Source organism: Manacus candei, unplaced genomic scaffold (assembly GCF_025592945.1).
Source record: "Manacus candei isolate 608988 ecotype Guabito, Panama unplaced genomic scaffold, ASM2559294v1 h1tg000007l, whole genome shotgun sequence".
Taxonomy (NCBI): Eukaryota; Metazoa; Chordata; class Aves; order Passeriformes; family Pipridae; genus Manacus; species Manacus candei.
Window position 1 is genome coordinate 341,708 of NW_026138055.1, and position 26,626 is coordinate 368,333.

The window sequence follows — 26,626 nt, forward strand, 5'->3', positions numbered from 1 at the left end:
GGATGCTGTTTTCTCGGTTTTACTGATTCCATAAAAATAGAGGGGATCTTTCACTGCCATGTTTTAAGCCCCTAATCTAGAGATGTCCTGGTCTTGTACACAGCCAGTGTAAAAAGGCAAGTACCTCTGGATTTGATACACAGATGTTGACATCTTGACTGCTGCCTAAGTTCCAAATCACTTACTGTCTATAGTCTGAGCGGTGGTACCTGAGTCAGGTGTTCCACGTTAGACACCGCACATATCCCAGCATTTAGTGTTTTACGAGATGCACTCGGATTTTCATGCTGGCCACTGTCTTGCTGTTCTAAAAGGGCACTTGGTCCCATGTCATCTTTCCAGATCCACATGGATATCCCAGATAACCTGGAGCATGTCGAACACACTAAACACCTGCATTTTGGCATCCAAATTCCACCAGCAATGACTATATAGACAAGACATACTAAGATTAAAAAAAAAAACAAACCAAACCAAAACAAAACACATTTACATTATTTGAGTATATCAAATATTTTTACCTCACCAAAGGGAGTATAGAACTGCACAATGTTGGCATCTTGAGAAGTTCCTTTCAGGGAGCCTGCCACTGCCAATACACTTCCACAGGGGTTCCACTGAATACACACTACGTTCATACCAGTGTCAATCAAAACAGGATCTAGTTTTTAAGGAATAAACATTATGAATATCAACACAAGCAGACATTTTGGGTCAAGAGGAGCTCAGTAACTCACATCCCACATTTTGTACCTACTGTAGTCATTCTCATTCCTCATTATCTGGCATCTTCCATTGTCATAACAGACAGCAAGGCAAGGACAATCTGGTTCAATGTAGCCTTCGGTGCCGTGATACCAGTGTATCCCAGCAATACTGAATGCTCCAGTTAAGTTCACCAAACAGCTCAGCTTCATTTTCACCTAGATAAGAATGATTAATTAAAGCCATATACAGCTTGCAAAAAACCAGATGCCTAAGCAAAATTGTTTTCCTGTCCAGAGAAAAATTTTCAAGTTCTCTGAATTTCACGGGTTTAAAAAACTTCCTTATATAATCAAAGCCAGATCAGACATATGAAAACGCATATTTTTAACTATAAAGAAGTACCTTAACATTGGCATTTTCAGTCTTTGAAAAATAACTGAAAAACAAAGAAAGCGAACAACATAAAAAACCCCACCACACACACACGTGTGTAACACATGGAACCCTGCTGGAGCTTTGAAACAAAAAAAATAATAATTTCAAACCATTCATGGCCATATTATTTTTTGTTTAAAAATAAACCATTTCTGAGCGTTTTCTTAATAAAAGTCTGCTGAATAACATATAAAAATAAGTGGAAAAAAATAAGTGTCCAAATTAGAATACCAATTAAAGTAAGTTAACTTTTGCAATAATTAGCTTTGGATGCCTGGTAACACATGTAAGGGCTTTTTCTGAAAGGTAAGAGTATTCCTGGATCAATTCAAAGAGGGATACCAGGTAACCTGTGGGAGAGAGGGGGGAGAGGAAGAGACAGCACAACCATACATATTGTTGATATGGTGGGGGAAGTGACAACAAATTATTTAAAGAATTTCAGTAATTTGTAGCAGTTGGAAACATCATGACTCACATAGTGGGAAGAAAGAAAGATACAGTGGGAGGTTAAAGAAGAGAAAATGGGAAGGGTAACAGATACTTTCTTAGGGAGGCAATGGAAAGGAGAAGAAAATTTGCCATATTAAGCATCTGAAAGTTAAGAACATGGTCCCAAATACCTTTTTTTAAAGTCAATGTTTTATTTCTATTTAGGATTTTGTCATAGTCATATTCCAGTAGCCCAAGTAAGTAGACAAATATAAATAAATAAATAAACAAACAAACCTAGGTTGTAGGAATGCAATAGTATCCTATAGTTATCTCCTTTCATTCTCCCACTCGCTACCAGATTTTCTCTAAAGCATGTAACATTCCTTATGTAATAAAGAATAATAGGAGCAATAGGAAAATAAAATACTGCTTCTTTCTGAAAGCAAGCTAGTACTTTCAGAAGCAGAAGCTGTAAGAAGTTACTATCCTTTAAGCCAGCATTAGTTCCTCCAATTAGATCCTCTTACTTTAATGAAAGTAAGAAAAAACAATAGCTAAAAAATATTAAATCTGACCTATCATCACAAACAGCTTCAAAAATAAAAGATTTTCAGATGTCCTAAAGAGCCTCATTTAATTTCTTTAGTGTGACCATTCCTACTTTTACATTTTCAGTAACTATTCCAAGGCAAAAAGGCATTAGTTGATGTGACATTCATTTAGCTATCAAAAAAGGAATAATTAAAAGCTGTAGAACTCTTGAATAAAAGCTCTGTGCACAAGACATTGTCCAGTTCTCAGTACTGAAGTCGACCAACTAAACAAACAAATGAACATGAAATAAATTAAGACGAAGTAAGCTTTGATGCCTGTTGAAGTTAATACCTTAATTACACCAGTATGAACTTACAATAAAATTTCCCTGATTGTCATAAATGTGAACCTCTCCATTTGCCATTCCAAAGAGTAAAACTTTGCTATCAGAGGACCAAGCCACGTGGCACAGGTGGGAACCTTTCAAGTCTTTTCCCCAAATGCGATTGCCTGTAACAGAATATTGTTTGTACTTAATAAATACACCACAAAATCAAAAACAGGATGCAAGTTACCAAAGTAAACACTAAAACAGCTAAAGAAAGTCAAAGCAACAATTAGTAAGTAACTATTAATTTTATTTACCTAGAGAAACAGGGCCACTGTGTATATAACACTGCAAACAGAAGTTGTGTAACAACGAAACAATTAGTAGAGCTTAAATTTTACCATCCACTGATCCAACAATCACAGCTCCATCTTCATATACAATACAAATCTTTTGTCCATCAGCATTCCAGCTCATACTTCGAACAACTGATTTATTTCTGTTGTTAATCATCTCTTCATACCAAGCACCTATTAGTAGTGAATGAAAAAGTGAGTTGCACTTGTGATTTGATAATCCTCTAGAGGATTCAAGATACACACTAATCACTGAATTCAAAATTAAGCTACTCTTTATTAAAAAGATATGCAAATTAGATAGTAATGATATTTCTTAGCCATATGAATTCCTGAAGATGTTGCAAAAAACCACAAGTTAAAGATAATACAGCTTATAAAAGTTCCCAAGCAATCAAATTAGGTGCTCAATGAAATAGAAAAATCCAAGAATGGTGTTTTTAACCAAACATGATGCAGTAAGTTACACGTGACTCTGCAATGCAATATACAACAAAAAGCTACAGAAGCAGTAAGTTTTGGAAAAGAATTGATCTTTGGAAAGAAAGTTCTGCCCTTTCAGTAAAAGTCTAGCAAGACAGTGTCCCCCAGAAGACACAGATATAATTATTGTGAAAACCAGTGTTCAGATGTGAGCAGCTTATTTCTGAAATGAATACTAACAAATGAAGAATTAGAAAGGGGAGCCAAAGCCCAAGAGGGGTCCTACAGGAAGAGCTCTGTGCTTAAGTAATTTCAGAACTGACAAGAATACGCTAGGAAACATTATCAGAGAGAACAACCATCTTTGCTAGGGACAGGTAGTATGTAAATTACTGAATATTTCCCTAAATTATGAGCTTATTTATGTGACAGTGGTCACCACATATCAGGTAGAAAGACTAATTGAGTTATATTTATTATTCTTGAAATGCAAAACTAAGATGAGATTTTATTTGTTTTCATTTTTCATTACACTAAAATCCCCAAGAGAAAAAGAAAACCCTTTATTTTATTTTTTTCCCACATATGTTGGGCAGTGGTTAACTTGACTGTGAGGTTTGCTGGCTTTCAAATGAATTGAAGTGCACCAAAGTAGTACATGGAACTGTGAAAAAGTCAAGAGTAATTAAAGATGATTACAGCAATACATTGCTTAGTCATATTAGTTTACTGCCTTAATCAAACATTTCTAAAGATTGTTTTTATGGAAGTATTTAATTGATGCTCTAAGCAGGGTTGCTAAGTTCTTGCAGTTCTGCCAATATGTTTGCGCTTGATGCACAATATATTATTTTCCTCTAAGGGAATAAAGTAACAGAGATAAGAAATTTAGAGTAGTTTAAGCATATGGCTAAGAACTGATACATTCTCTCAAGAGAGGTCTGCAGTATAAATGCCTTTTGTAGACAAGTATTACAATAAAAACTCAGGAATTGTTTTAAAACTATTTTGAGCTTTACAATGTGCAAAATAAAAACTCTGAAAAAGAATCGTAAAAATTTCTAGGGGGTTAATAAAAAAAAACCATTTCTCACAACATGGAATATTATCCCATCTCAAGTTTATCCTGCAGAATACCTTTGTACAGCATCCACACAATGATGAGGCCATTTTGATCACTAGTAGTCAGTTTTTGATACTGTTCATTCCATGTCACAACCTGCACAAAACCTAGAAAGTGATACAAATTTTTAATTGACATTACTTAAGTAAGTTAACAAAACCTACCACATCCCACTCAATCAACCTGAAGCTTTTCAGAGATTACACTGCCGACTTTGACTTAGTTGTATTCTTTCTGTACCACTGGTTTCCTCTTTCAAAATTCTGCTCAACAGCTCCTTTTGCTTCTGTATTCACCTGCTTGAGTAACATCCGCTCCAAATCCTGCTCGGAATGTTGCTTCCAAGCAAAACCCAAAACCCAGAGGTGGTTTCTGACCACTTCTGACAGTCTGGGACACTGACAAACCTTCACTGTCATAGGAATTTGTGGTTTTTTTTCTTTCTCTTAATAATTTGATCCTCACTAGTGCTGCACTTTTAAAACAAAATCTCCTTCACAATTACCAAGAGCACTCTACACACAACTCTGTCAGACCCTCAAGTCTCATATGGGATCCTACTCATAAAAATTTGACTTGAATCATCTTCAAATCTTATTTCATCAGTTCCCTACTGGATATGAAGTTGCATCATGCTTTTTCATGCCATTACTATTAGTCACCCATTTTCTATGTATCCTCACAATTTATTTGTTCCAATCCTATTTAACCAGGTCTCTAAAATAACCTGACTCTTGTCAGGTTTCAAATGCAAATCCTCATTAAAAGTCAATTTCTTCAAATAATGCAAGGATTTTAGCATTCTCTTCATATCCCGTTGTCCATGGGATAAACTTTGTCTGTATACTATACTGCAGTTTAAGCATGTGTACATTCTGTAATTCATCAATAAAGGGAAAATGAAGATATATTTAAGACAGAGTTAAGGTTTACTGAACTAATTTTGATTTCTTCAGAAGAAAATGTAAAGTTACCATAACATATAAGCAAATCACACAGACAAACATAAACAAACCAAATGGACTTGTCCACATATGAATCACTAGAAAAAATGCTTAAGGCTTTTATTGTCATTTCAGATTTTACCCTATCATATGGAATTTAAAACTTTATATATACAGTGTGACAGAAAATTTTTGTTCTTTTTTTTTAATTCACCAATTTCAGCATCAACTGCCTATCAGTTTATCTTTTCTACCATAAAGCATTTTTTATCTGTCATCTACCAAGGCAGTGTGTGAACAAATGTACAGAAGCAAACGTATCATGATCTTTTATGTAAATACTTAAAAATATATTCCTGTCCCACACAACAGAGTAGCACTTCCATATTAGCCATGCTGAAGTCAGAGACAACAAGTACCATACCAGTAACACTGCACAATTAAGAAAAACCCAAAAGCAACAACAAAAGTCCCTCTTTGTATGTATAGCACATACAACAGCATCACCCACTTAAATAGAAATCAACATTTCCTTCTCAAGATAATGAGTGGGCACCAAATAATATGGAAAAATCAAAACAGAGGTAATACAAAACACAAGTTAGGCCGTGATGTCCAAGTTCAGACTTAACTGGACAGTTTCCATAAGCAAACTGGAAATCATAGCAGGCAGAGCAGAGATTCTTCTGTGCAGGATGCACTCTGCTCCACACATACAAAATCAGCCAGGAAAACTGAGGGAAGGCTGCATTAGTTTGATTCCCAACCCAGTGATTCACTTAAGATCATGAAATATTGACTGCAGGTCTTTCATCAGATAACTTGGTAAAAATTGACAGCCAAGCTGTTACATACCCAAGTTGAATACTGCTAACCTTTATTTCAGGCTTAAAATAAAAAGTTATACCAAAATTACTCTATCAGCTTTACAAAATCTTGTATCTTTTTATTCTAACCAAAGGTAGATTAAATGCCTAAATACACTTACCACTGTGACCTTCAAGAGTTTGATTGACAGAAACATTGCTAGGAGCCGCCAGTCCCTTTATTTTTGCTTCATCTAAAATAACAAAAATCATATAAAAATAAACCTAGTAAACCATACATATTATTGTGTCTCTATGAATACTGCAGCTCTAATCACTATTTACATCAATAAATCACCTAAAAGTATGTAAATGGTAACCGCAGGCTGAATTTCCCACCCGTCAGCTCAATGTGTTCACTATTGACATCTGTCATCCAAATTGATATATGCTTTATGGTCTAGCACTCTTTCAGGGAAAAAACCACAACAAAATAAACAAAATGCCCCACAACAACAGCTATGGCTACCACATTTTATTACGTTCAGAAAAAGGTTTAACAAATTTTGAGAATAGATTTTACTTTTCTTGGAACATATTTATTTAAATGAAAATACACAACTTTCTCCCAGAAATTACTAAGGTGGCAGACAGAGAGCATTCAAACAAAAATCATGAAATCATGAAAAAAGTTCCAAAATAAAGGGAAAGCCTACACAAAAAGAACAAGAATTAAATACATGCCCTGAAAAAAGAAGCAGAAGCACTGAAGATAACATCAGCAGATATAACAGGCAAATTACAAATGCATCATGTAAGACCAGCTGAAGAAAAACTGTTCAAATTAAAGTAATGAAAGCATTTTATGTTAGTGCAAACATGTAACTAGCCAGGTACAGATTTAAAACACATGCCATATCAACAGGTAACCTGTGGAAGAAGTTATACTTTCTAAAGTGTGGTGGGTTTTGTTCTTTAAAAAAAAAAAAAATTAAAAACCCTCATTTACCTGTTTGTGTTTCTAATTTTAGAACTTTCAGCAATCCGTCCTCTCCACCACAGGCTATGAAACCTTGATTCTTATTCCAGGAAATACATTTTAAGCGAACATTACCGGGAATTGCAATCTGAAAAAGAAGTCCTTTGTATCTCTACACAATTGCAAGAATCACGTTTTATTTCACATGCCCTACTTGAACACCTCAAAGACACCTACGATAGCACGTGAGACAAATTTATTTCTATTAACAGAGCAGTACACGCAAAAAGAGACAGAAGACAGAACTACAAGCACTAGTGGAGCAGTCGAACACATGCAGTAAATAAGAATATCAGGACACCTTGAAAGGTGTGCCGACAGAGGACAGAGGGGTCACACAGTGCTCAGGGCTTCGGTCTCCAGCCGTGTCCAAAGCATCCCGAGGGAGCAGCTGCGGAGCTGCGGGAGCAGCTGGAACACTGGAGACCGAACCCCAAGCCCCAATCCCAGGCCGATGGAGCTGAGGAGACAGAGCAGGGCAGCGTTCTGGGAAGCGCTGCACCGGGACCAGACGGCCCGCAGCGGGAGAGACCCGGCGGGTCCCTCAGGGCTCCGCGCTCCCGATCCCGGAGAGCTCCCGGCTGAGACGGGGGGCGACTGGGGAGCTCCCTCTCCCCCAGAGCCGTCCGCGCCCCGCGTGTCCCCCGTGCCCCAGGAGCACCTTCTTGCACAGGTAGATGAACATCGCGGCGGAGCAAAGGGAGCGGGCCCGGGCCGCCCCGCACGGCAGCGCGGCCGCCGCGTCTCCCTGGCAACGGGCGCGGAAATGGCGCCGCTTCCGGAGGGGAGCGGACGGGCGCCATTAGCGGGCTGTGCCCGCCCCGCCGCCGCGAACGGGATGCTCCGGGGGGGGCCGTGAGGGACCGGGGCAGTGGAGCCGTGGGCTCTGGCAGGGGCTCCGTGCGCGGCACAGCCACTGGCGGTAGTGCTCGGCTTGCTTATGCGTTAATAAAGGTCACTCTGCTTCTACGCGAAGGAAAATCGCAAAGCTGGTGAACCCCAAGTTCTGTGCGCGCGGCGTTTGTAGTGTAACTTTTATCAACATAGAATCACAAATGGTTGGAAGGGACCTTAAAGTTCCAATCCCCATGCCATGGGCAGGGACACCTTCCACTAGACCAGGTTGCTCAGAGCCCCATCCAACCTGGCCTTGAACACTTCCAGGGATGGGGCAGCCACAGCTGCTCTGGGCAACCTGTGCCAGGGCCTCACCACCTTACAGTAAAGAGTTTCTTCCTCGTATCTAAATGTGTCTAAGAGAATTTGTATCCATCTAAAAATCAATGTCTCTCTTGAGTGTGTAATATTGGCTTGTGGCACACAGGATAACGAATCCCATTTTTCTGGACAACAATATGTCATATTTTTAAAAAAATCGGTTTTATCACCTTAGTTTACCTGGTACTCACAAAGTGAGGCAGATAATTGCTCAGAGGAATTGAATGTAAATACTATCATTTGTAACATAAAATGGACTTACGAATACTAGTGCATGAAACAAAGCCTGACAGCTTGCAAGACACATCTGGCCTCCAGGACAATTTTCATTATGGTATCAAATTTTACATCTCATCTGACAACTGGCCTTAGTGTAAATGGGACTGATGTCATCCACTCTCAATTGCCAAAAAGTTGTAAAGTCTTGCATTAGATTTACAGCTTGTTTATTCTTACCAATTATGGAGGCCAAGGCATACTTCTGGCCCTATAAATCCCTGTATAATACCCATGGCTAAACAGAGGACATGAAAGTAAGGAAAGTGCTGGATATAAACCTCCCCGACTTAGAGAAAAAAATATATGCATACACAGCACTTTGATGAAACAAGTGTAGTGTAGCCAGGTTGTCCTACTAATTGAACAACAGCAAATTAATACCAGTGGGGACACATCATAAAATATTGACCACAGTCCAATCCAGCATCCTTGGACAGTTTATAGTTTGGTTTTTAGCCCTTGCTGAAACTGTTCACTTGTGCTATTAAGTGTTATATTCCAACTTAACATTAATGTATAGACATACCTGAAGTCTCACTCCCATGTGCAGTGAACATAATTGGACTTGTTTGTATCTATTATGTGCAGGGTATGAAACATGCACAGAAGTCATTAATATGTCCTTGGCAAACCAGTTACCAGATATTTTATGTAATTACATTGCAAGGCTCTACAAAGTATGTTGGAATTTTTTGATTAAAAAAACTTAATCATAGTTTTGACTCTAAATTTAAATATAGATTCTAAAGCATTTGGATTATTATAAATGCCAGTGTACAAAAGTAGTAGATTCCTTTCACAGTTAATTTTTTTAATTGTTAGCTTGTGTGTTTTCTTCTACAAGCACAATAGACAGAAGTAGTCTCAGTATAGTCCTTGGTGCGACAACAGGAATGATTAACTAATAATAACTAATAACTGACTAATAAGTAAATCTTGCAGGATAAAAACCTTAAATTGGAGGATATCTGTTACCATTCTGAATGTTAAACAACATTTTTAATGCTTGGAATTACTGTTAAACCTTTTACCTATATTAATAAGTACTTGTAGGTTTTAAAATCAAATGCTTCTTTTTCCAGCTATGTGACCTCGGGACAGTATCCTGTTTAATTCTATGAATTTCTCCCATTTATGCCTCCTTTATCTTTGAGGTTTTGTTTCTTTGTTTTTTTAAACCCTTTATTTCATAACACACATCTTTTAAGTTGTATACAAAAACACTTCCAACATCAATGGGCGTATCATACTGTATTTTATTAAAATAAGTTACAAGATCCCAACTTTTCCATTTAACAGACAAAAGACATAGGCACATTTTTTTCTCTCTGTCTTGCCGTTTCACAGTTTTATATAATGTGATATACTGTATCCATTCATTTTTTCTGTATTTACTTTGAAGTAAGAGAATAAAAAATGCAGTTACTGCAGAAAAGCAGTATCTGCTGCACTACTTGCAGTACGAACTGAAGCACAGCAGGTGTAGTGTTATGGCTATGAAGTGACTGTACATGAAGATCCTCAGGGTCACTGTATTTTCAAGACTGTTTTCTTCATGAAGTCTTCTTGGCACTTGTCAATAATAACAAACCAACTCCTGTTTTGTAAGCTGTGCAACAAAGTAAAGCAAAAAACTACAAAAAGGTTTGATTCTGAAAGATTATTTTAAAATCAAGCAGAAGGATAACTCAGACAACCTCCTGTCTGTCTTGATATGCCTGCAGCTTCTCAGACACTTCATCTAGTGGCCAGTTGTTAAGGGCAATAAAATAGATGGCTATAGGGTTTGTTTTATTTTTAATCTTTCTCATTGCTGCATTTTCAACACACATTTCAACACACAATCTGTTTTCTAGATGAGGTCATTACATGCTTGAACCACAGATTTCAAAACATTTTAGAGACCTGTCAAGGTCTGGCACCTTCCCAAATAATCTCAACAACCCTCACTTCTTAGAAGGAATTGGACCAAGTGACATTCCGGGCTGAGAAGTGGCAGATGATTGTCTGTGCTGTGTTTTCCAGGTTGTCTTGAAACGATGCTAGGGATACAAATGGTCTACCAAAGAAAAACTCTGAAAGGAAGCCTCTATTCTTTATAATCAGGTAAAATCCTAACTTGAAACCACTGCATTTTTTTGCTTAGCATTAGCTCTTGAGGCAGAAAAATTGATCTCTGAAGGACATGCTACTTCTAAGATGACATTACAGGTTTAATTATCTTACTGTTCACTTTTAACTACTTAGATTCCCAGAAATATATATTATAATCCAAAAAAATCAGTCTTTCCTTCGATTATCCCAGGCAGATAAAATGAACTCCAAACACAGTGCAAGAAGAGAGATTTGCAATTAGAGCTCATAAAAATAACTTTGAATTTATTCAAGCTCTGGGAAAGCCTTTTGTCCTTGGCAGAAGTTTTCATTTGACTCCAGAAACTTTGGCAAACTGAAAAATTCTTTTATCTGTCTAAATTATGAGTTCATGTCTAAAACTTACTAGTTTGCTCTCCTTCTCTGATTAATCCTAAATGGCCCATACTTCTTTGAAGCCCCAGGGACCAGGATGACTACCACTGACATAACACTCCTCTAAATCAATCCCTCTTTGAACAAGAGCACCTTTTAGAGGAAAAAAAATGCAGTTTCAAAAAGTTCCAGCAAGGAAAATCTGCCACAATCTTTGGTAAATTGTAAGTGATCAACCACTCTCACTTTAAAAATTATGGCTTAGGATGGACCACAACTTTAAATTCCAGTTATTAGTTCCTGCCATGTCATCTGAGGGCATTTATTCCAGCATTCAGGTTTGTGTGGTACCACAGAGTTCACCGCTTTCTTTTTGTATGTTGTTTGGGTATTTTTCTCCCACATGTTTGTGGAATGTTGAATCTGGGAGCTGACCACATTTCTCGGCACCCTGCATTGCAGCTCTCTCATTTTTCTATATCCCAGGAGCTGGTTATTAATAGGCTTGCACATTTTCACAGAACAGAAAGTGCATGAAAATCGCTTGGGACAGTGCCTGTCTCTGCAGATGGGATGCAGAGGAATACCACACCTAAGAGGACTCCTGTCACACTGTGAAGTTGTCTCTAAAGTTTTGGGACATAATAGGAGCGCTCAAAAGTGAGCATTTGTTGTAACAGTAAAAGTCATCTGGAAGAATTATAAATAGATCAGTGCTTGATGTTCAACATGGCATATGTAGTCTAGGGGATGTGGCCATATATATTTGTTATATCTGTGTCATGATACACTCTTCAGTGAAATGTGAAAACATAGTGGTGTTTGCAACAACCAAGATTTTTTTCCATAATTTTTCTAAAATCACATGGAAAATACTTTCTCTTTTGAGGGATATTTCTTCCCTGGTTTATATCAAAACAGCTACCTCTGAAATACCAGTAAAGTGCTGAATGCAGGAGCTCAGGTAAGAAAAAGGATATATTTTGTGGACAGAGCTTCAAGGCGCGAGGTGACCGAGTCCTGGAGGGCAGCTATGGCCTCACACTTACAGGACTCTTCAGTTGTTACGAGACTGCTCGTTATGGCCCCTAAGAGAGAAAACAGCATTTAGAGTATTTATTACAATTACTGACCATTTAGATCCCAAGAAAATGCTTGATTCTGCAAAAGGAATCGAACCCATGCTGTAAGACTACATAAAGCACTGCAACCCAGGGCAGTTGGGAAGGAGGGATGGCAGTGAATAGGGGCTGGTGTGTAGCCAGAGACCTGAGTGTCATAGTCCAGGACAGGAAAGAGAGAGTTTGATTCTAATGAAGAAGGAGGCAGAGCAGGGACTTCCTTTCCTGCCTACCTGGATCCTCTGCACTTTTTAAATTAGACCATTATTGAGCAAAATATAAAAAGGGGCGTGGGTGCAGGGACCAACTAACCTACCCCATCAGCTCTAACTGCTAGACTAGGGCGAATCTTCCCTTCACCTGTTAGCTCTCCCTCTCATCCAGAATATCCCCATGTAAAAAAGTAGGGCATTGGTCCAAAGCTAAGCCTTCAGGAGTTTTTAAGCCAAGCAAGAAGGCACATAGTGATTTTAGACACAAAGAGTAGGTCAGTGCCAGAAATTCATTGCTTTGCATCAGTTTCTGAGATGTGGGTAGAATTTAGATACATAAGTCTCAGCTTGGGAAGGAACTAGAAGAATTGAATTTACCTCTTGGTAAATAATACCAAAAAATGAAAGCAGGAGCTTGTGTATTAATTTTAAATACTCTGCATCAGAAGTTCAGCTAAATCATCAATGTGTGTTACCCCACAAGTACTCTTTGTCTCTAACCTTGGCAATAGGTATGCATAGGGAGTATCTTTTTTGGTTCAAGAGGTGTGGGCACAAATCCATTCCAATGTCACATAAATATAGATGTAGAGAATGACATCATTCTAATAGGCCCAAATGAATTTAAAATCTAGTAGAAAGACACAGCAATATCACTGGAGGAGCCAGTTAGTGTGATAGAGAAGTCACCAGTCTCTTAAGAAAGAGAAAACAAGTAATGTCATACTCCACTATAGTTCCATTGAATCTTTCCTAGGTCTTGACCTCAGTCTTCCAGACTAACAGGGGAGCAGCCTCAGCTGTCCTCAAGAATTCCCTTTTCTCCATAATTCACAAAAAACCTAGGGTTCAGAGAGATGATAATTTCATTGTGGTATAATAATGTCAGGCATCAGCTGATGGCTGTGAGTTCTTAGCTGCATGAAAGACAACTTAACCTCACCTACTACATAAAGTAAATAAGTTAAGGCTACACCACTTGCTGCAGGCTGAGAACAAACATATCAACAGCTACTGCAGCACAGGTACTGCAGTGAGATAACCATCTACATCTGAGACCAGAATAATAAGTATCCAAAGGCAAAGACTTCTTAAAAGAGGGCCTACAGTTATGAAATACACTCTCAACGAGTTATCAAGAGGTATTACCTGTATGTAATACCTGTCTCTTCATGTATTTTTTTTACATTGCTTGCAAAGGCAATGACAACAGATTATTCATTTATTTTTTCTGTAGATATATAAATGCATAACTGATCAATGTCAAACAAAGTGCTGTAACAAGGAAACAATGGGAATATTGTATCTGGATACGCTTCTCTTTTGTTCTGAATTGGTTTGGCTCCTTTTTTTTTTTTCTGGTTATCAATCATGCAATTGATATTGCCATTTTGCAGGAAATGAACAGATTCATTACTAGCAGTGCAGAAATTCATTTGTCTTAGAGCCAGTGTTGAAACCGGTGTCTCCTTGATTCCAGTGGACCTGTATTTGTTCAGCTCTCTTCTTTGGAACATTCCACTGGCTTTATGGTCAATGTACAAAGAAGAGCTGTTCAAGAGACAGCTGGACGAAGGCCAGTTCAAAACATCACACCAACATGGTTGGTTTCCAGCCAACTGCCAGTTAATTTTTTTATGTCTCATTTAAATTCTCCAATGACAGATACAGATCCTCCTTGGATTTTGTCTGTTTCAACAAAATTACTTTTCCAACCAACTTTGGCAATTGTCCAAGCGTACTCTGAATTCTTCTTCAGTCCTTCTGTGAAATTGAGAGTCTTCCAGTATTTGATATTCAAAATATGGGACATTCCTGTTGCCACTGGGATGCCCAAAAAGTCATACAAAACACTCTAAAGTTGTGTTTTTACACTGCATTTGTGTTTAAGTCCAGACCAACAAGAAATCATTATTTTTGCAGATGGTGTTTGGCTATATCCACCTATTTTATAACTGTGCTCTCACACAGAGTCTTTGGCTACTTGATGTGATGGCGAGTTATTCCTGCTCTGAACCAGAGGTCAGACTAGGTACCTTTTGAGATCCCTGTCAACCCAACTTAACTTATCTACGTCAGGTTCGGCCAATATTTGATGCCATTATTGCCCATCTGAAGAGACAACAGTTCATGCTTGCCCCACTGAGCTTGGAGGAGTGGACAAGAGCATAGGGTTTAGCACTGCAATAGTTCTTACACCAGTTGTGTTCCCCTCTGGCTCCCCACCATCCTCCAAATGCTGGTACACAATTGAGACCCACATCCCAGAGACAGATACCCCAGAACCCCACCTTGCTAATGCCCCCAGTTATTTCCATTTCATAAGGAAATGCAGATTATAACAGATTGCATTTTTAAATACAGTGAGTCCTTAAATGCATGGTGACAGATAAGAGTCATCTGTAGTTTTAAATACAGTAACTGCTATAACTAAAAAAGAAGAACCAAACTAGCTCAAAACACTAGTGGAAAGAGTCATAAAAGAATGAAAAGGGATTATACTTCCAGGGAGCTTGCGAGCTGATGGAACATTTCTCAAACGCTTAAAGAGATTTAATGCATTGAAGAGAGATACTTCAGTAAATAAACATATTCAGAAAAAAAATACCCCAACATTAAATTATTACTTGAGCATGTTTTCTTATCTGGATTAAAGGTAAAGCCTTCATAGCAATCACAGGTTTATAATCCACCATAAGTCACACGGACCTGCTCACAGTCATGGGTTCCTGGTGCATGTACATCAGTTCCTACAGAATGCACTTTGGAGGAACAGTTATCAGAAAACAAGATGACATTTTTTAATGCTTGCCAATGGCAATGCTTTTCCATGCTGGGAGCCTATCCTGTATGAATCTTACCAGGAACTACTGAGTTGTGTAACTGATCTTGTCTTGGAGCAGTGAGACAAACTAATTGTCTTACTGTGGATAAATACATTAATTAATACAAGGGATACCTCAGTCCTTGGTCCCTCTGACTGCAGCTACCTAACTCTATCAGATGTGAAGTGCCATATGAACTCCAAAGGAATGCTAGGAAAAGTTTCCAGTACACAATAACTTGACAGTAAGGAGACTGGAAGGAAAGAAACACTTCTGAAATTATTACATTTTTACTGTAACACAAAGTCACTGTGAAGCAAAAGAAAGAAACAGCAAACATGAAATTCAGCCTGGAAGGTTGGATGTCACATCAAACTGTCTTGCATGGTGGTACACAGGTTCCACAGTACTGCGAAGTATGACTAACCCCAACTCTTCAATTATTTTTCAGTTCAATTATTCAGCAAACTGCTGAATATTGCATAAATTAATGAAGGCCTTAGTTCTAAGATACAAAGACTGAATGATAAGTAGTTACTGGCATTGTTGCATAATAAAGTTCTTTGCATCTCTGAATTTTGCTCAAAGTGGAAAAGGCAGAGTGACATAGAACTGCCTTGTAGCACCTGAATGCATGTGAAAGTTTCTCAGACAGATTCAAATATATTAACCTGCTAGTGAGAGCTATTGCAACACATGCATTTGGTTGGGGAGGCTGTGAGGGGAAAAGGAACAGCGATCTGGTCTTACTTGAGCAAGTCTTCTTGTCTGGGTTGAGGGTGTAGCCTTGGTAGCAGTCACAGGAGAAGAACAGATCACCTCTCACACAGACCTGCTCACAGTCATGCCTTCCAGGTGCACACACGTCAACAGTTGGGGGAGGCATTTGAGAAGAGAAGAATATTAATCAAAATATCCAAACTTCAGCCTTTAGAGTTGGTGATGGTAATTTCCATTTGCAAACGTGTCTTCATTTAGATTCAAACCAGGGTGTTTTTATTGCATGTCACCATGCCATTAACCACAGCAGGGTATACAGATTGTGTTTTTATCTGGCTATCAACATCACAAAATTAATACAATTTTTTGAATACTGGCAACATTTTTTTGTAGTTGTAACAGATTGCAAAAGGAATAGAACTAGCAAGGACACAGTTACAAAACAATTATCCAACAGAATCTCAGAGAACAAATATCTGGATTTTAAGAGACTATTTGGCATTATTTCAGCTCTAATTGAGTTGGAGAAGACACTGTTTTGTGGAGTCAAAAGACCATAAACTGAAATGTATACGTGGCTGCTAAAAAAAAGAGACATGACACCCACTGCCCATTACAAAGTGGGCACTTTATGTGTGAGGCTGCTGTTTTCTGCCAAATTTAACACGTCAGCTCTGAAAGGGCAAGCTGAGAAGGAGTTCCTATATTTGGATATCTTTGCAGTAAAGAGGCCCAGTAAGGCACAAGGAAGGATAAAGGAAGGAGAAAGAAAGCAAGAGAGAAAGAGAGGAAGACACAGAGAAAAGGGAGAGAGAGAAAGAGAGAAAGAAAGGGAAAGGGAAAGGGAAAGGGAAAGGGAAAGGGAAAGGGAAAGGGAAAGGGAAAGGGAAAGGGAAAGGGAAAGGGAAAGGGAAAGGGAAAGGGAAAGGGAAAGGGAAAGGGAAAGGGAAAAGTGGAAAGTACCCTCTCCTGGACCTAGACTATTTTTGCATCATTCTTTGCGTGTCTTTGTGATATAATTATCACAAAGACCTGGATGGTTGAGAAATCATTAGTAGCATACTGCAAAATGAGATTCAAAAGGGAAAAAAAGCAAGCATATTAGGAAAATAATTTCAAGTTTGACTATGCAGGAGGAGAATCAGTGCTAAGAAATAAGCTTTGGATTGGACTCCCAAAGGGGATGCCTAAGTGAATCTACATTCCCTCACATGTTTATTGCCTCTCTATAATGCCAGGTGAGAGTTAATCCTAGGCACCATATTTACAAAATCAGATCTTAAACTAAACAGGAAGAAATACTGAGGCCCTCTGGCTTCACCTCTTTGAGATGTGAGACCTGCGACTTAATTGGAGAGATTTGCCTAGGAACCTCCTGGAACTGAAAGCTTAAGTTCAGCACTTTGTCACACACAGTGTAGTGTGTAGGAAAAGGATTATAGTCAACTAGGGAAAAAAAGGAATTTCTCTAAATAAATCATCAGTGAGACATCCAATGAAATTAACAGTGAAGTTCAAACCCTAATGACATGAAGAAAATATAGAATACACATTATCAATATATTTACTTGTATATCCTTAAGTATCAGTTACATCTATGCTCCTGTTCTCCACAAGAGACCAGCACTGGGAAAGAACATTTCCCTCCATCCTCTAGAGCTCTAAGACTGGATTATCTTTTAAGGTCTCAACACATCCACCAGAAAGAGTAATCACACTCATGATGATACAGACTTCAGTCTCTCTTCCAGCACAGTCCTTGCTCTCCTTCATCTCATTTCCTTGTGCTGCTTTGCTGAAGAGTTTTCTGACACGGGTAATGCACATCGCATACTGGATATGGGAATTTGTGCTCCATGGGTGTAAAAATACTATGAAGTCCTCAAGGATATGCTAAATGGTATTTTAATATTACCAAATACAAGCTTCACACAACTGTAGAAGAGCCATGGGTCTGAAATTACTACTGTTCATATGAAGAAACAAAGTAGTCCTGTGTTTTAAGCAGTTGTACATAAATTCTTAGATAATTTATCAGGAAAATAACATAAGTTAACCTGATTTTTAAAAGCTACTTGCTTTTAGCTGAGCACGGTATTTCCCTAATCAGATTTTACCTGAGCAAGTCTTCTTGTCTGGATTCAGAGTGTATCCTTCATAGCAGCCACAGCTGTAGGATCCATCGTTACTTAGACAGACTTGTGCACAGTCATGCCTTCCATGTGCACACATATCCATGGCTGTGGTGAACCATGGTTAAGAAAAGAAACCGATTAATCTCTCCCAGACACTCAAGAGTTTTAAATGCTCAGCATTTATAATTACAATTTAATTAGAAATCAACCAGTGTCCTACTACATTATTGTATTATGCTGCAGACAGCTGAATTCAGTTACTAATTATTTAATGGAGAAGGCAGATACCAGGACTGCAAGACACGACTATACCACATCTCATGCAGTTCTTACTTTCATCAGAAATTCCAACAGTCCTGAACATTCCCAGTAAGGATGAAGCTAAAAAAACAAGACGAGCAATAACCTGCCCTGTGTCAGACTAAGCAGTTAAGCAATGTTTATGAAATACTGTGAAGACCATGAAATGGTAGGTAAGTGCCAAATTGCATTTTTTAATGAACAAATATAAAGAAAATTGCAATTTTGTTGCTATTGGAACCAAGGGGAAAGTCTACAGGTGAGTTCTCATTTTAAGGATTGATGTCTATAAGCAATTTTTCAAGTAGAAATAATGAGGGTAAGTCAAAGAAAACATGTCCATATCTCCATGGGTTTCATATATTCAAGTAGCCTTTAATTCTTACCTGAGCAAGTCTTCTTGTCTGGATTCAAGGTGTAGCCTTCATGGCAGTCACAGACATAGGATCCATTGTTACTCACACAGATCTGATCACAGTCGTGCCTTCCCGGCGCACACGTGTCCACAGCTGCAAGATGCACGTTAGAGAAACAGTTCATTGTTAATAAAAAGTAGTTCAGATGGAGTGCACATTCACATTTTTTAATATATTTCGATTTGGAGTCAGCTCAAAAATGGTAATACTAATTGAAGGAGTTAGAACAAGTGGTAGGAGAAAATATCTATACAGTGTCTGCATCTGAAGACTTTGTTTTGACATCTGCCCCTCATGAATGGATCTGTAGGCATAATTAAAAAGGATGGTGAGGGAAACAAACTACTCCTCACCATTACTTGCAGCAGATTTTTATTCATTATTCATTACTAGATTTATTATTATTGAAAAAGATACAGATGTTCAGTGTTTCAACAGAAGTACACAAGTAGCTTCTCAAACCCAATTATGGTGTTAAAAAGTGAATTTTTTTTCTAGTTGCTCACATTCACCAAATGAACATACCTGAGCAGGTTCTCTTATCTGGATTCAGAGTGTAGCCTTCATAGCAATCACAGAGGTAGGATCTGCCATTCCTCACACAGAACTGCTCGCAGTCATGGATCCCGAGGGCACACACATTCACAGCTACAAAGGGCATTCACAGAAAGGTACTTCGGTCATCCCAAAGGAAAGAAACAGTCATTAATCATTCATGATTACAGAAGTACATCTTGCACTGTTTGCTGGATTAGTGGTAGTAAATGTCAATGCTGTGTCACTGTCTCAAAAACTTACAGCTCTCCTTTGCATCATTCTGTAGCCAACAGGGAGAGGTCATAAATGTCACTGAAATAACTCACCACCTGAGGTTGCAGAGGAGAAGATGAATTGAAAAGAGTGCAACAGGGAGAGATTTTAAGCATTTAGTAACATTTCACTGGAAATGAGAAATCAGCAATGAAAAGGACCTTCTGGCTTTTTATACCCAGTCCTTTCTATTACAGACAACCAGCTGAAATAATGCTAAAATGTATCAGTCACTGTCTGGTGGCTTACAAACTTCAGCTCACTGGCACAGAACCTGATCTATGAGTTGTTGGTGCACTGGAAAACACTCCCATGTAAACTGAAACGTAACAGAAAGCAAAATTAAATTAATTGAGAGGAAAGGGGAAAGGGAAAGGGAAAGGGAAAGGGAAAGGGAAAGGGAAAGGGAAAGGGAAAGGGAAAGGAAAAGGGAAAGGAAAAGGAAAAGGAAAAGGAAAAGGAAAAGGAAAAGGAAAAGGAAAAGGAAAAGGAAAAGGAAAAGGAAAAGGAAAAGGAAAAGGAAAAGGAAAAGGAAAAGGAAAAGGAAAAGGAAAATAGAAGGGAGGAGAGGGGAATGGAGAGGAGGGGAGGGGAGAAACAGAAAGAGGATCAAGACCAAAAGGAACAGAAAAGTTACTCAGAGGCAGCAGGATAACATACTGTCTTCCCATGAATAAAGAGTGTGTCTGTAATGATGGCCTGAGTGTATCAGCCAGCAAGGAAACCCACCAGTGCAAGATGGGGCGTGTGAGGGCTGCAGCTGCCTTGACCCATCAGATTTTAGAAGTCAAAACCAAAGGATGATATGCAGGAAAGTCTCTACAGTAAGGTAGTTATACAGGCACAGGAAACTCCTAATTGAAGGGGAGTACAGAAATAATGTCCAAATCTCAGAGAACCAACGAGAAGCTGAAACTGCAAAGTACAAAATGAAATTCAGTTTTCAAGGATCCACTGATTCCCCAGCAAACAGTAAGGCTGTCTCACCCTGAGAACAGACAAAACAGTGACATGAAAGCAGCATGATGGATATGCAGCTGATATAAGTGTGCTGTGGTGACAAGGCAGACAAAATGACTGTGCAATGCACTGTATGTGTTGACAGTCTTTTCCTTCACAGACTATGTAGCTAATTAACTCCTGACCAGTTTTTCTCAAGTGTATTTAGCTGCTTCTCGAGTGATCTGCTTCCTCTTTGGTCACCTAAAGATGCCCTTGTTTATCTCCACAGACTGTAAAGGAAACATAGATACTCTCTTAAACGCTTTTGAGATTACTAAATTGGGGAAGAGAAAGGGAGAGGGAAGAAGTGGGAAAAAACATTGGAGTTTAAAAACGTGAAGGGGAAAAAAACCAGGGACGATAAGTAAAGAAAGGAAGAAACAAAAGAGAAGAAAAATGGGAAGACAAGTATGTTTTTACCTGAGATTTTACTTAGACTAGTACTTACAATGTTGGGTATGGACTACATTTGGAGTTGTAAAATCAAACTCCAAAGTAACAGTGGTGAGATAAGTAATCAGAAGCAAGAGTGCTTGAACCTTCTCATGTTATGATGTCTGAAAACAAGGCAACATTTTCCTTTGGTAAAAACAAATTTCAAACCAAGACAGCGCCCTTTCATTCTGATACACCCTTGGGAATAAGAGAATTAATCTCCATCATTTATGAACAAAATCTGTGGTGTGATATTTTCAAGCATAAGTGAGAAGCTCAGACTCAAATGGTCAGATTTTTGTGGTAGGAAAGTCAAACGTCCACTGACTTGGACAGCAATTCAACGCTAAGATTTTCCATCTCTGGGATGGTTTCATATTGAATAATGCTCTCAATGCATCAAGAACTTGATTTTAGCAAACTGTTTTTCCCCTGAACATTAGTTTTCCTGTTTTCAGTTCACCCTACAAACAAATTTATTTACCTTGTTAAAAGCAAATTGTCACTGGTGAGTCCAGAATTCTGACCAAAAAGCAGTCTGGAGCTGGAAAAGGACCCAGTTTACCACACTTACAAGACCCTCTTAGATTCATTTGGTTTGTAGGAACTTTCTTAAAAACTATGTCTTGTGCCCTGTCTTTGTTCATGAATCCCACAGATTCTGGCTAATTGCACACAGGCAATTCAGAGTTACACTGGAAGTGTACATGTGTGAGCTCTCTGATTTATCCTCCAGCCCTGCAGGGGCATAATTTCTGTGTTTCAGCACAATAAACAGTAAATTTACTCTTAAGAACAAGAGATTTTTCTTTGGTGCTATGAAAGGACTTGCTTTGGCAAGAACATAGGTGGAAAATTAGTGCTGTGTTCACAGCACACATACATGTCCAGCTAGGTGGGTATTTGTGCCCACTTCCAGCTACCAGAGAGAGGATCTGGTCACATCAGCAGCACAACATGGTGTCAAGCCAAACCTCAAGGCATTTCCTATGCTAGTTATTGGGCAAATTGTCCTGTCTGCAGATGGTCCTACACATTTATTTCATACCTAGAGAAAGAGGTCTATTGACTCAAAACATACTCAAAAGGTATGGGGGTAATTTTTAGTAAGGCTCTGAAATAACAGAGTAACACATTGCCAACTTTTTGACAATTATGTGTACAAAGTAGATTTGTACAAGATTTGTACAAGTTTCTTAATTGTCAAAAATTTGGCGTGAATTCTGTGAGTAGGGCTGTGTTACAGCTATCTATAGGCAGTTCTAAATACTCCAGATGATTTTTTTTTTCTATAAATGACAATAACCATCCCCTCTGGCCTAGCAACATCAGTGGAGTTCTAACCTAAACCAAATACATCCAGCATTTTTCCAAGATCAGCCCTGAAAGAGCGAAGATAATTCATCCCATCCCACAGTTCCTTGTCTAAATCAAGTTGCAGAGAAACAGAGAGAGGTGCGACCCTGGCACACTGAAAAAGCACAGCAGTGCCTAATGAGTGAAAGCCTGTCCCAAGGTGACCTGCCATTGGGCTTGGACACTTCATCCTGCACCAGATTTCTCAAGCCAGCATGGTGGTTCACCTGCCAGCTTACTTTCCTACTCTGAACCTATAAGGAGCCCTTCAGCTCCACATTCCTACCCTCCTGGCTTCCCAGCGAGATGGGAAAAGAAATGAGCAGCCTGCAGAGCTCTGGTGTGTGCTCTCGGTAAGTCAGTAAATATACACAGCCAGACCCCGTCCAGATTGCCGGGATTTCTCTGGCACTAAATCTGACCACTTGCACAAGGAGGTCCACTCAAGTCAGGTCTGTTACCTACGTGGTAAGGTCGCTATTCAGAATGAAAGGTCATTACTTGGCCTCCACTGAATAAAAGGGTTTGCTTGTTTACCCAATGGATGGCAAAGGAAATGTTTAGATGTGATACATAACACTGCTGAAAAAGAAGAACTTCTTTCTTAGGGAGCGAAACCACAGTAGAAGCCAAAAGGAGCCAAATTACACTACCCTCCTGGACTGGACCCCTTACCACAGAAAGTCTCTCTGAATTTCGATGTCAGCTTTTCAATCACACCGTAGGTCTCCACATAGAAGACATGTTCATCTAGTGGCTCACTGGCCATTATCCTCAGGGACTGCATGTCTGCCCGGTCCACCCCAACCGCGTAGATCTCAATGCCAGCTGTCCGGGCACTCGCTGCCACCTCTTGGACCTGGTCTTGTGGCCGTCCGTCTGTCACAACAATGACCACCTTGGGGATGTTGAGGGTTGCTGGCCGGGTGCCCATTTCCTCGGTGAAGACTTCATCCATAGCAGTCTGGATAGCAAGGCCAGTCATGGTGCCAGCAGACAAGGGCTCAATGCGAGACACAGCCTCCTTCAGAGAGGCTTTGTCGAAATGGGTGCGGAGGGGGAACTCCACCTTGACAGTGCTCGCGTAATTCATGACCGCCACACGCGTCGTCCTTTCCCCAACATCCAGGGTATCAATCATTTCTGACAGAAAGACTTTCACTTTCTCAAACTCTTCAGGTCGGACACTACGGGAACTGTCTACAATGAAGACAAGGTCCAGAGGCCAGTTCTTGCAGGTAGTGTCTGTCAAGAAGGAAGGGAAACACTTCAGTCGCCTCCTACACAGGATAGGAGCTCTCACCCAAGAGGAGTGAGTGCTGCCATGGTAAACTACCCCTACCAGATAATGTTGCTTGATTCTTTAGGAAGAGGCTTAAAATTATAGTGAGCAACAAATTAGAAATTTTTAAATATTAATTTTGACAAGTAATTAAATAATTGAACTTTTCTAAGTATTAACAGATTAACGGATAGGTGCACATTTGAACCCTCAAAATGTCTAACTATCCTTGAAACTAAGGGTTGTGGCTTTCATGTAACAGCCAAAACAGAGATGTAGCAATTATATATACATGTATTTACTGTTTATTTTTGTAACAATAAAACCAGAATTCCACTTTTTATAAGATAAAGAAATAAAATGGCAAAAGAACTGGCCAGATCACATAGTGAACAGATCCTAATATCTTTTAGGATAGTAGCAATATAACTTGCTAAATAGGAATTATCTCTTTGTAATTCACAATCCAAAGTACACAAGAAGAAATAAAGGCCAACAGAAAAAAGACACAAATGATGATGCATAAAGGTTTCTTTAGAAGTTGTTACTGTTTTAAGGCTTCTAGAGCATAGAGAAAAATGAAATTACTTATGAAGTAACTTTACATGTAAAAATGGACATTTACACACTTACTTCTAGCTTCCAAAATTTCTCACTGACATATAAATCTAGGAACAGAAAAGCCATAGCTCAGATCAGAGACAGGCATCACTTCTAAGAAGACAAAAACCAATCAAGACAGCAAGAGCAGGCACCCAAAACGTACCCTCCCTGTCCTGATACCCTGACCTGACACTGACGGTGCCATGTACTTAGTTTATACCATCAAGATTGGATTTGCAGCAGGTTTATGAAAAACACACAACCCAAAAGCAGAGTATTTTCTATAAAAGAGACATTCTGGCTCAAGAGTGCATTAAATAGTAAAATATGAGGTGTTCAGTTTGAATTCGCTCCCTGAGAGCAGTTTTGGGATCACACTTCTCCTGGCTACTGTCAAGTTCACTTTTATCATTCCAGCTGAAATGAAAAAAGAAAAAACAAACTCACTTCACAAGTCTTTTAAAAGTAGAGGTGAAAACAGCACTTTTTGTCAAGGCATTAAAAAACTTTTTTCTGTTGTTCAAGTGAAAACAGAGGGAAAAAAATCAAATTGCACGAATTCCATCAGCAAGCACAGCAGCAGAGTTGATTTTGCCTTTGGACAGAATAACAGACCAGACACCAGACAAATCTAGGATGCCATACAGGTATATTCTGTATAAATCTACATAACTCAGTTTTGCCTTTGGGAAGCTGAGAAAACATGAAGAAATGGAACGTGCACACGTAGCTTAAGACATGAAGAAAGACACATGAGGTTTGTCCTAAAAAAAAAAAAAAAAGAAAAAGAAAAATAGAAAAAGAGCAAATGCAGGATTTGTAGGTAGAATTCCCTTTTACAGATTAAGGAAAAAAAAATTTTTTTCAACAGCGTGATCCTTCCGCGAGTCTGAAATAACGTTGTTGTTCGGAGAAATGAGCGCAGGTAGGGAAGAGCTGTGCGGGTTTTAGGGCCGTGCCCGGAGCGGCAGCGGGGCAGCAGCGAGCAAAGAGCGGAGCAAGTGGGGCCGGGGGCAGCGGGTCGGGGGGTCCCCCCGGGATGCGGTACCTGCGGAGGGGCCGCCGGGGCGCGGCTGCCGGCGCGGGCGGAGCGCGGAGCCCCGAGGGGCCGCGGGCAGCGCCAACGCCAGGCAGCAGCCGAGGATGCCGAGCGCTCGCCCCATGGTGCCGAGGATGCCGAGCGCTCGCCCCATGGTGCCGCCGCCAGCCCCGCGCCCGCGGCCCCGCTTTTAAAGCTGCCAGGACGGGCAGGGGGACGGGACACCGAGGTGGCATCGGCCGCACCCGCCGCCTCGTCTCCAGGAAGGGCCGGCGGCTGTCGCTTCCCCGCCCTGGCGGGCGCTCAGCCGGGCGAACATTAAAGCTCAACGTTGTGCTCCTGCGGTTCAAACCTGGGAGCAAGGGGAGCTGAGGCACAAACCCACCCGTTCTTCCTCCACTGGAAGTGTCTGGTCCAGGCTAACTTTGCACTTCAGTCTCCAGGGCAGTATTTGCAAAGAACGTGAGAAAAAGCTCACGGCGCGATGACCGAGGCACAAGGAGCTGCCTCCCCTGTTGCCAAATCTTAACCATGGGCATTTTGTCTGGTTCCTGGCACTGGAAATCCTGCCAGTTCCTGTGGGAAGCTGCAGTGAGTTTTAACAGAAAGCACGGTTTAGGGCACGAATCCACTATGATCTCTAGCACAAGGCTTTAGAAGACACCTCTGCCAAAGCTGTATAGTGTTGTATTGCAGGACCATCTTCTCTCCCATCACCTCCTTAAGGGGAACAGGAAGCCCCGATTTAGAAGAGGAACCACCAACCCACCAGCTGTACAGTTTCAGGCAGGCACTGACGCACTTCAGCAAGTTCTGCACAGTAGAAGAGGCCACCACGGCATTCGCAAAGGCTGCAAACTACATCAGGGAAGAGGGACCACCGCCCTTCACGCAGGGGAAGACCACAGGACAGGGCTCCAGGGGAGTACAATGGCTTTCCTCTCTCACAGGGGGCTGCAGTTTTTTCAGCAACAGCACATACAGAGACACACACATCAGACGAATTTCAGGCAGTGCCTCCTGCTGCCAAACACTGCTCACCCACCCACTTGGGAAGTCTCAATATCCACCCCTTGGCAGGAGCTCTCTGCCCACATCCAAGTTCCTCTGGTGCCCACTCGTGGTCAGACAGACACACTCACTCGGGGCAGATAGATCCAGAGCAGAGCATGTTCTGGGATCAGTATTTGAGTAGCACCCAACAGTTTCAGCTGTTTCTCAGGTGACTTGGTTTCATATGGTCTTTCAGCTCGCCCCTCTCCCCCCTCCCTTT

The 26,626-nt window shown here is 40.0% G+C and overlaps 2 protein-coding genes across 3 annotated transcripts in view; both read right to left on the reverse strand.

Annotated features, from left to right (window-relative positions):
* WDR35 (WD repeat domain 35) overlaps positions 1-7,907 on the reverse strand; it is a 44,438-nt gene extending 36,531 nt beyond the window's left edge. For both annotated transcript variants that reach the window (XM_051809777.1, XM_051809786.1), the window contains exons 1-8: positions 7,793-7,907; positions 7,102-7,219; positions 6,275-6,346; positions 4,357-4,449; positions 2,842-2,970; positions 2,489-2,622; positions 758-923; positions 522-661 (exon numbers count right to left, since the gene is read on the reverse strand). In XM_051809777.1, the coding sequence (XP_051665737.1) occupies positions 522-661; positions 758-923; positions 2,489-2,622; positions 2,842-2,970; positions 4,357-4,449; positions 6,275-6,346; positions 7,102-7,219; positions 7,793-7,816 (876 nt within the window). In that variant the 5' untranslated portion in view covers positions 7,817-7,907. The remainder of the gene's footprint in view (positions 1-521; positions 662-757; positions 924-2,488; positions 2,623-2,841; positions 2,971-4,356; positions 4,450-6,274; positions 6,347-7,101; positions 7,220-7,792) is intronic.
* A 1,990-nt stretch (positions 7,908-9,897) lies between these two features.
* Positions 9,898-26,132, reverse strand: MATN3 (matrilin 3). The gene is made up of 8 exons (XM_051810473.1): positions 25,363-26,132; positions 23,105-23,674; positions 19,352-19,474; positions 18,797-18,919; positions 18,093-18,215; positions 16,006-16,128; positions 12,078-12,185; positions 9,898-10,372 (listed from the first exon to the last, which is right to left on the reverse strand). Exons 1-8 carry the CDS (start codon positions 25,505-25,507, stop codon positions 10,317-10,319), a joined length of 1,371 nt encoding a protein of 456 aa, XP_051666433.1. The 5' UTR covers positions 25,508-26,132; the 3' UTR covers positions 9,898-10,316.
* Positions 26,133-26,626: the final 494 nt, after the last annotated feature.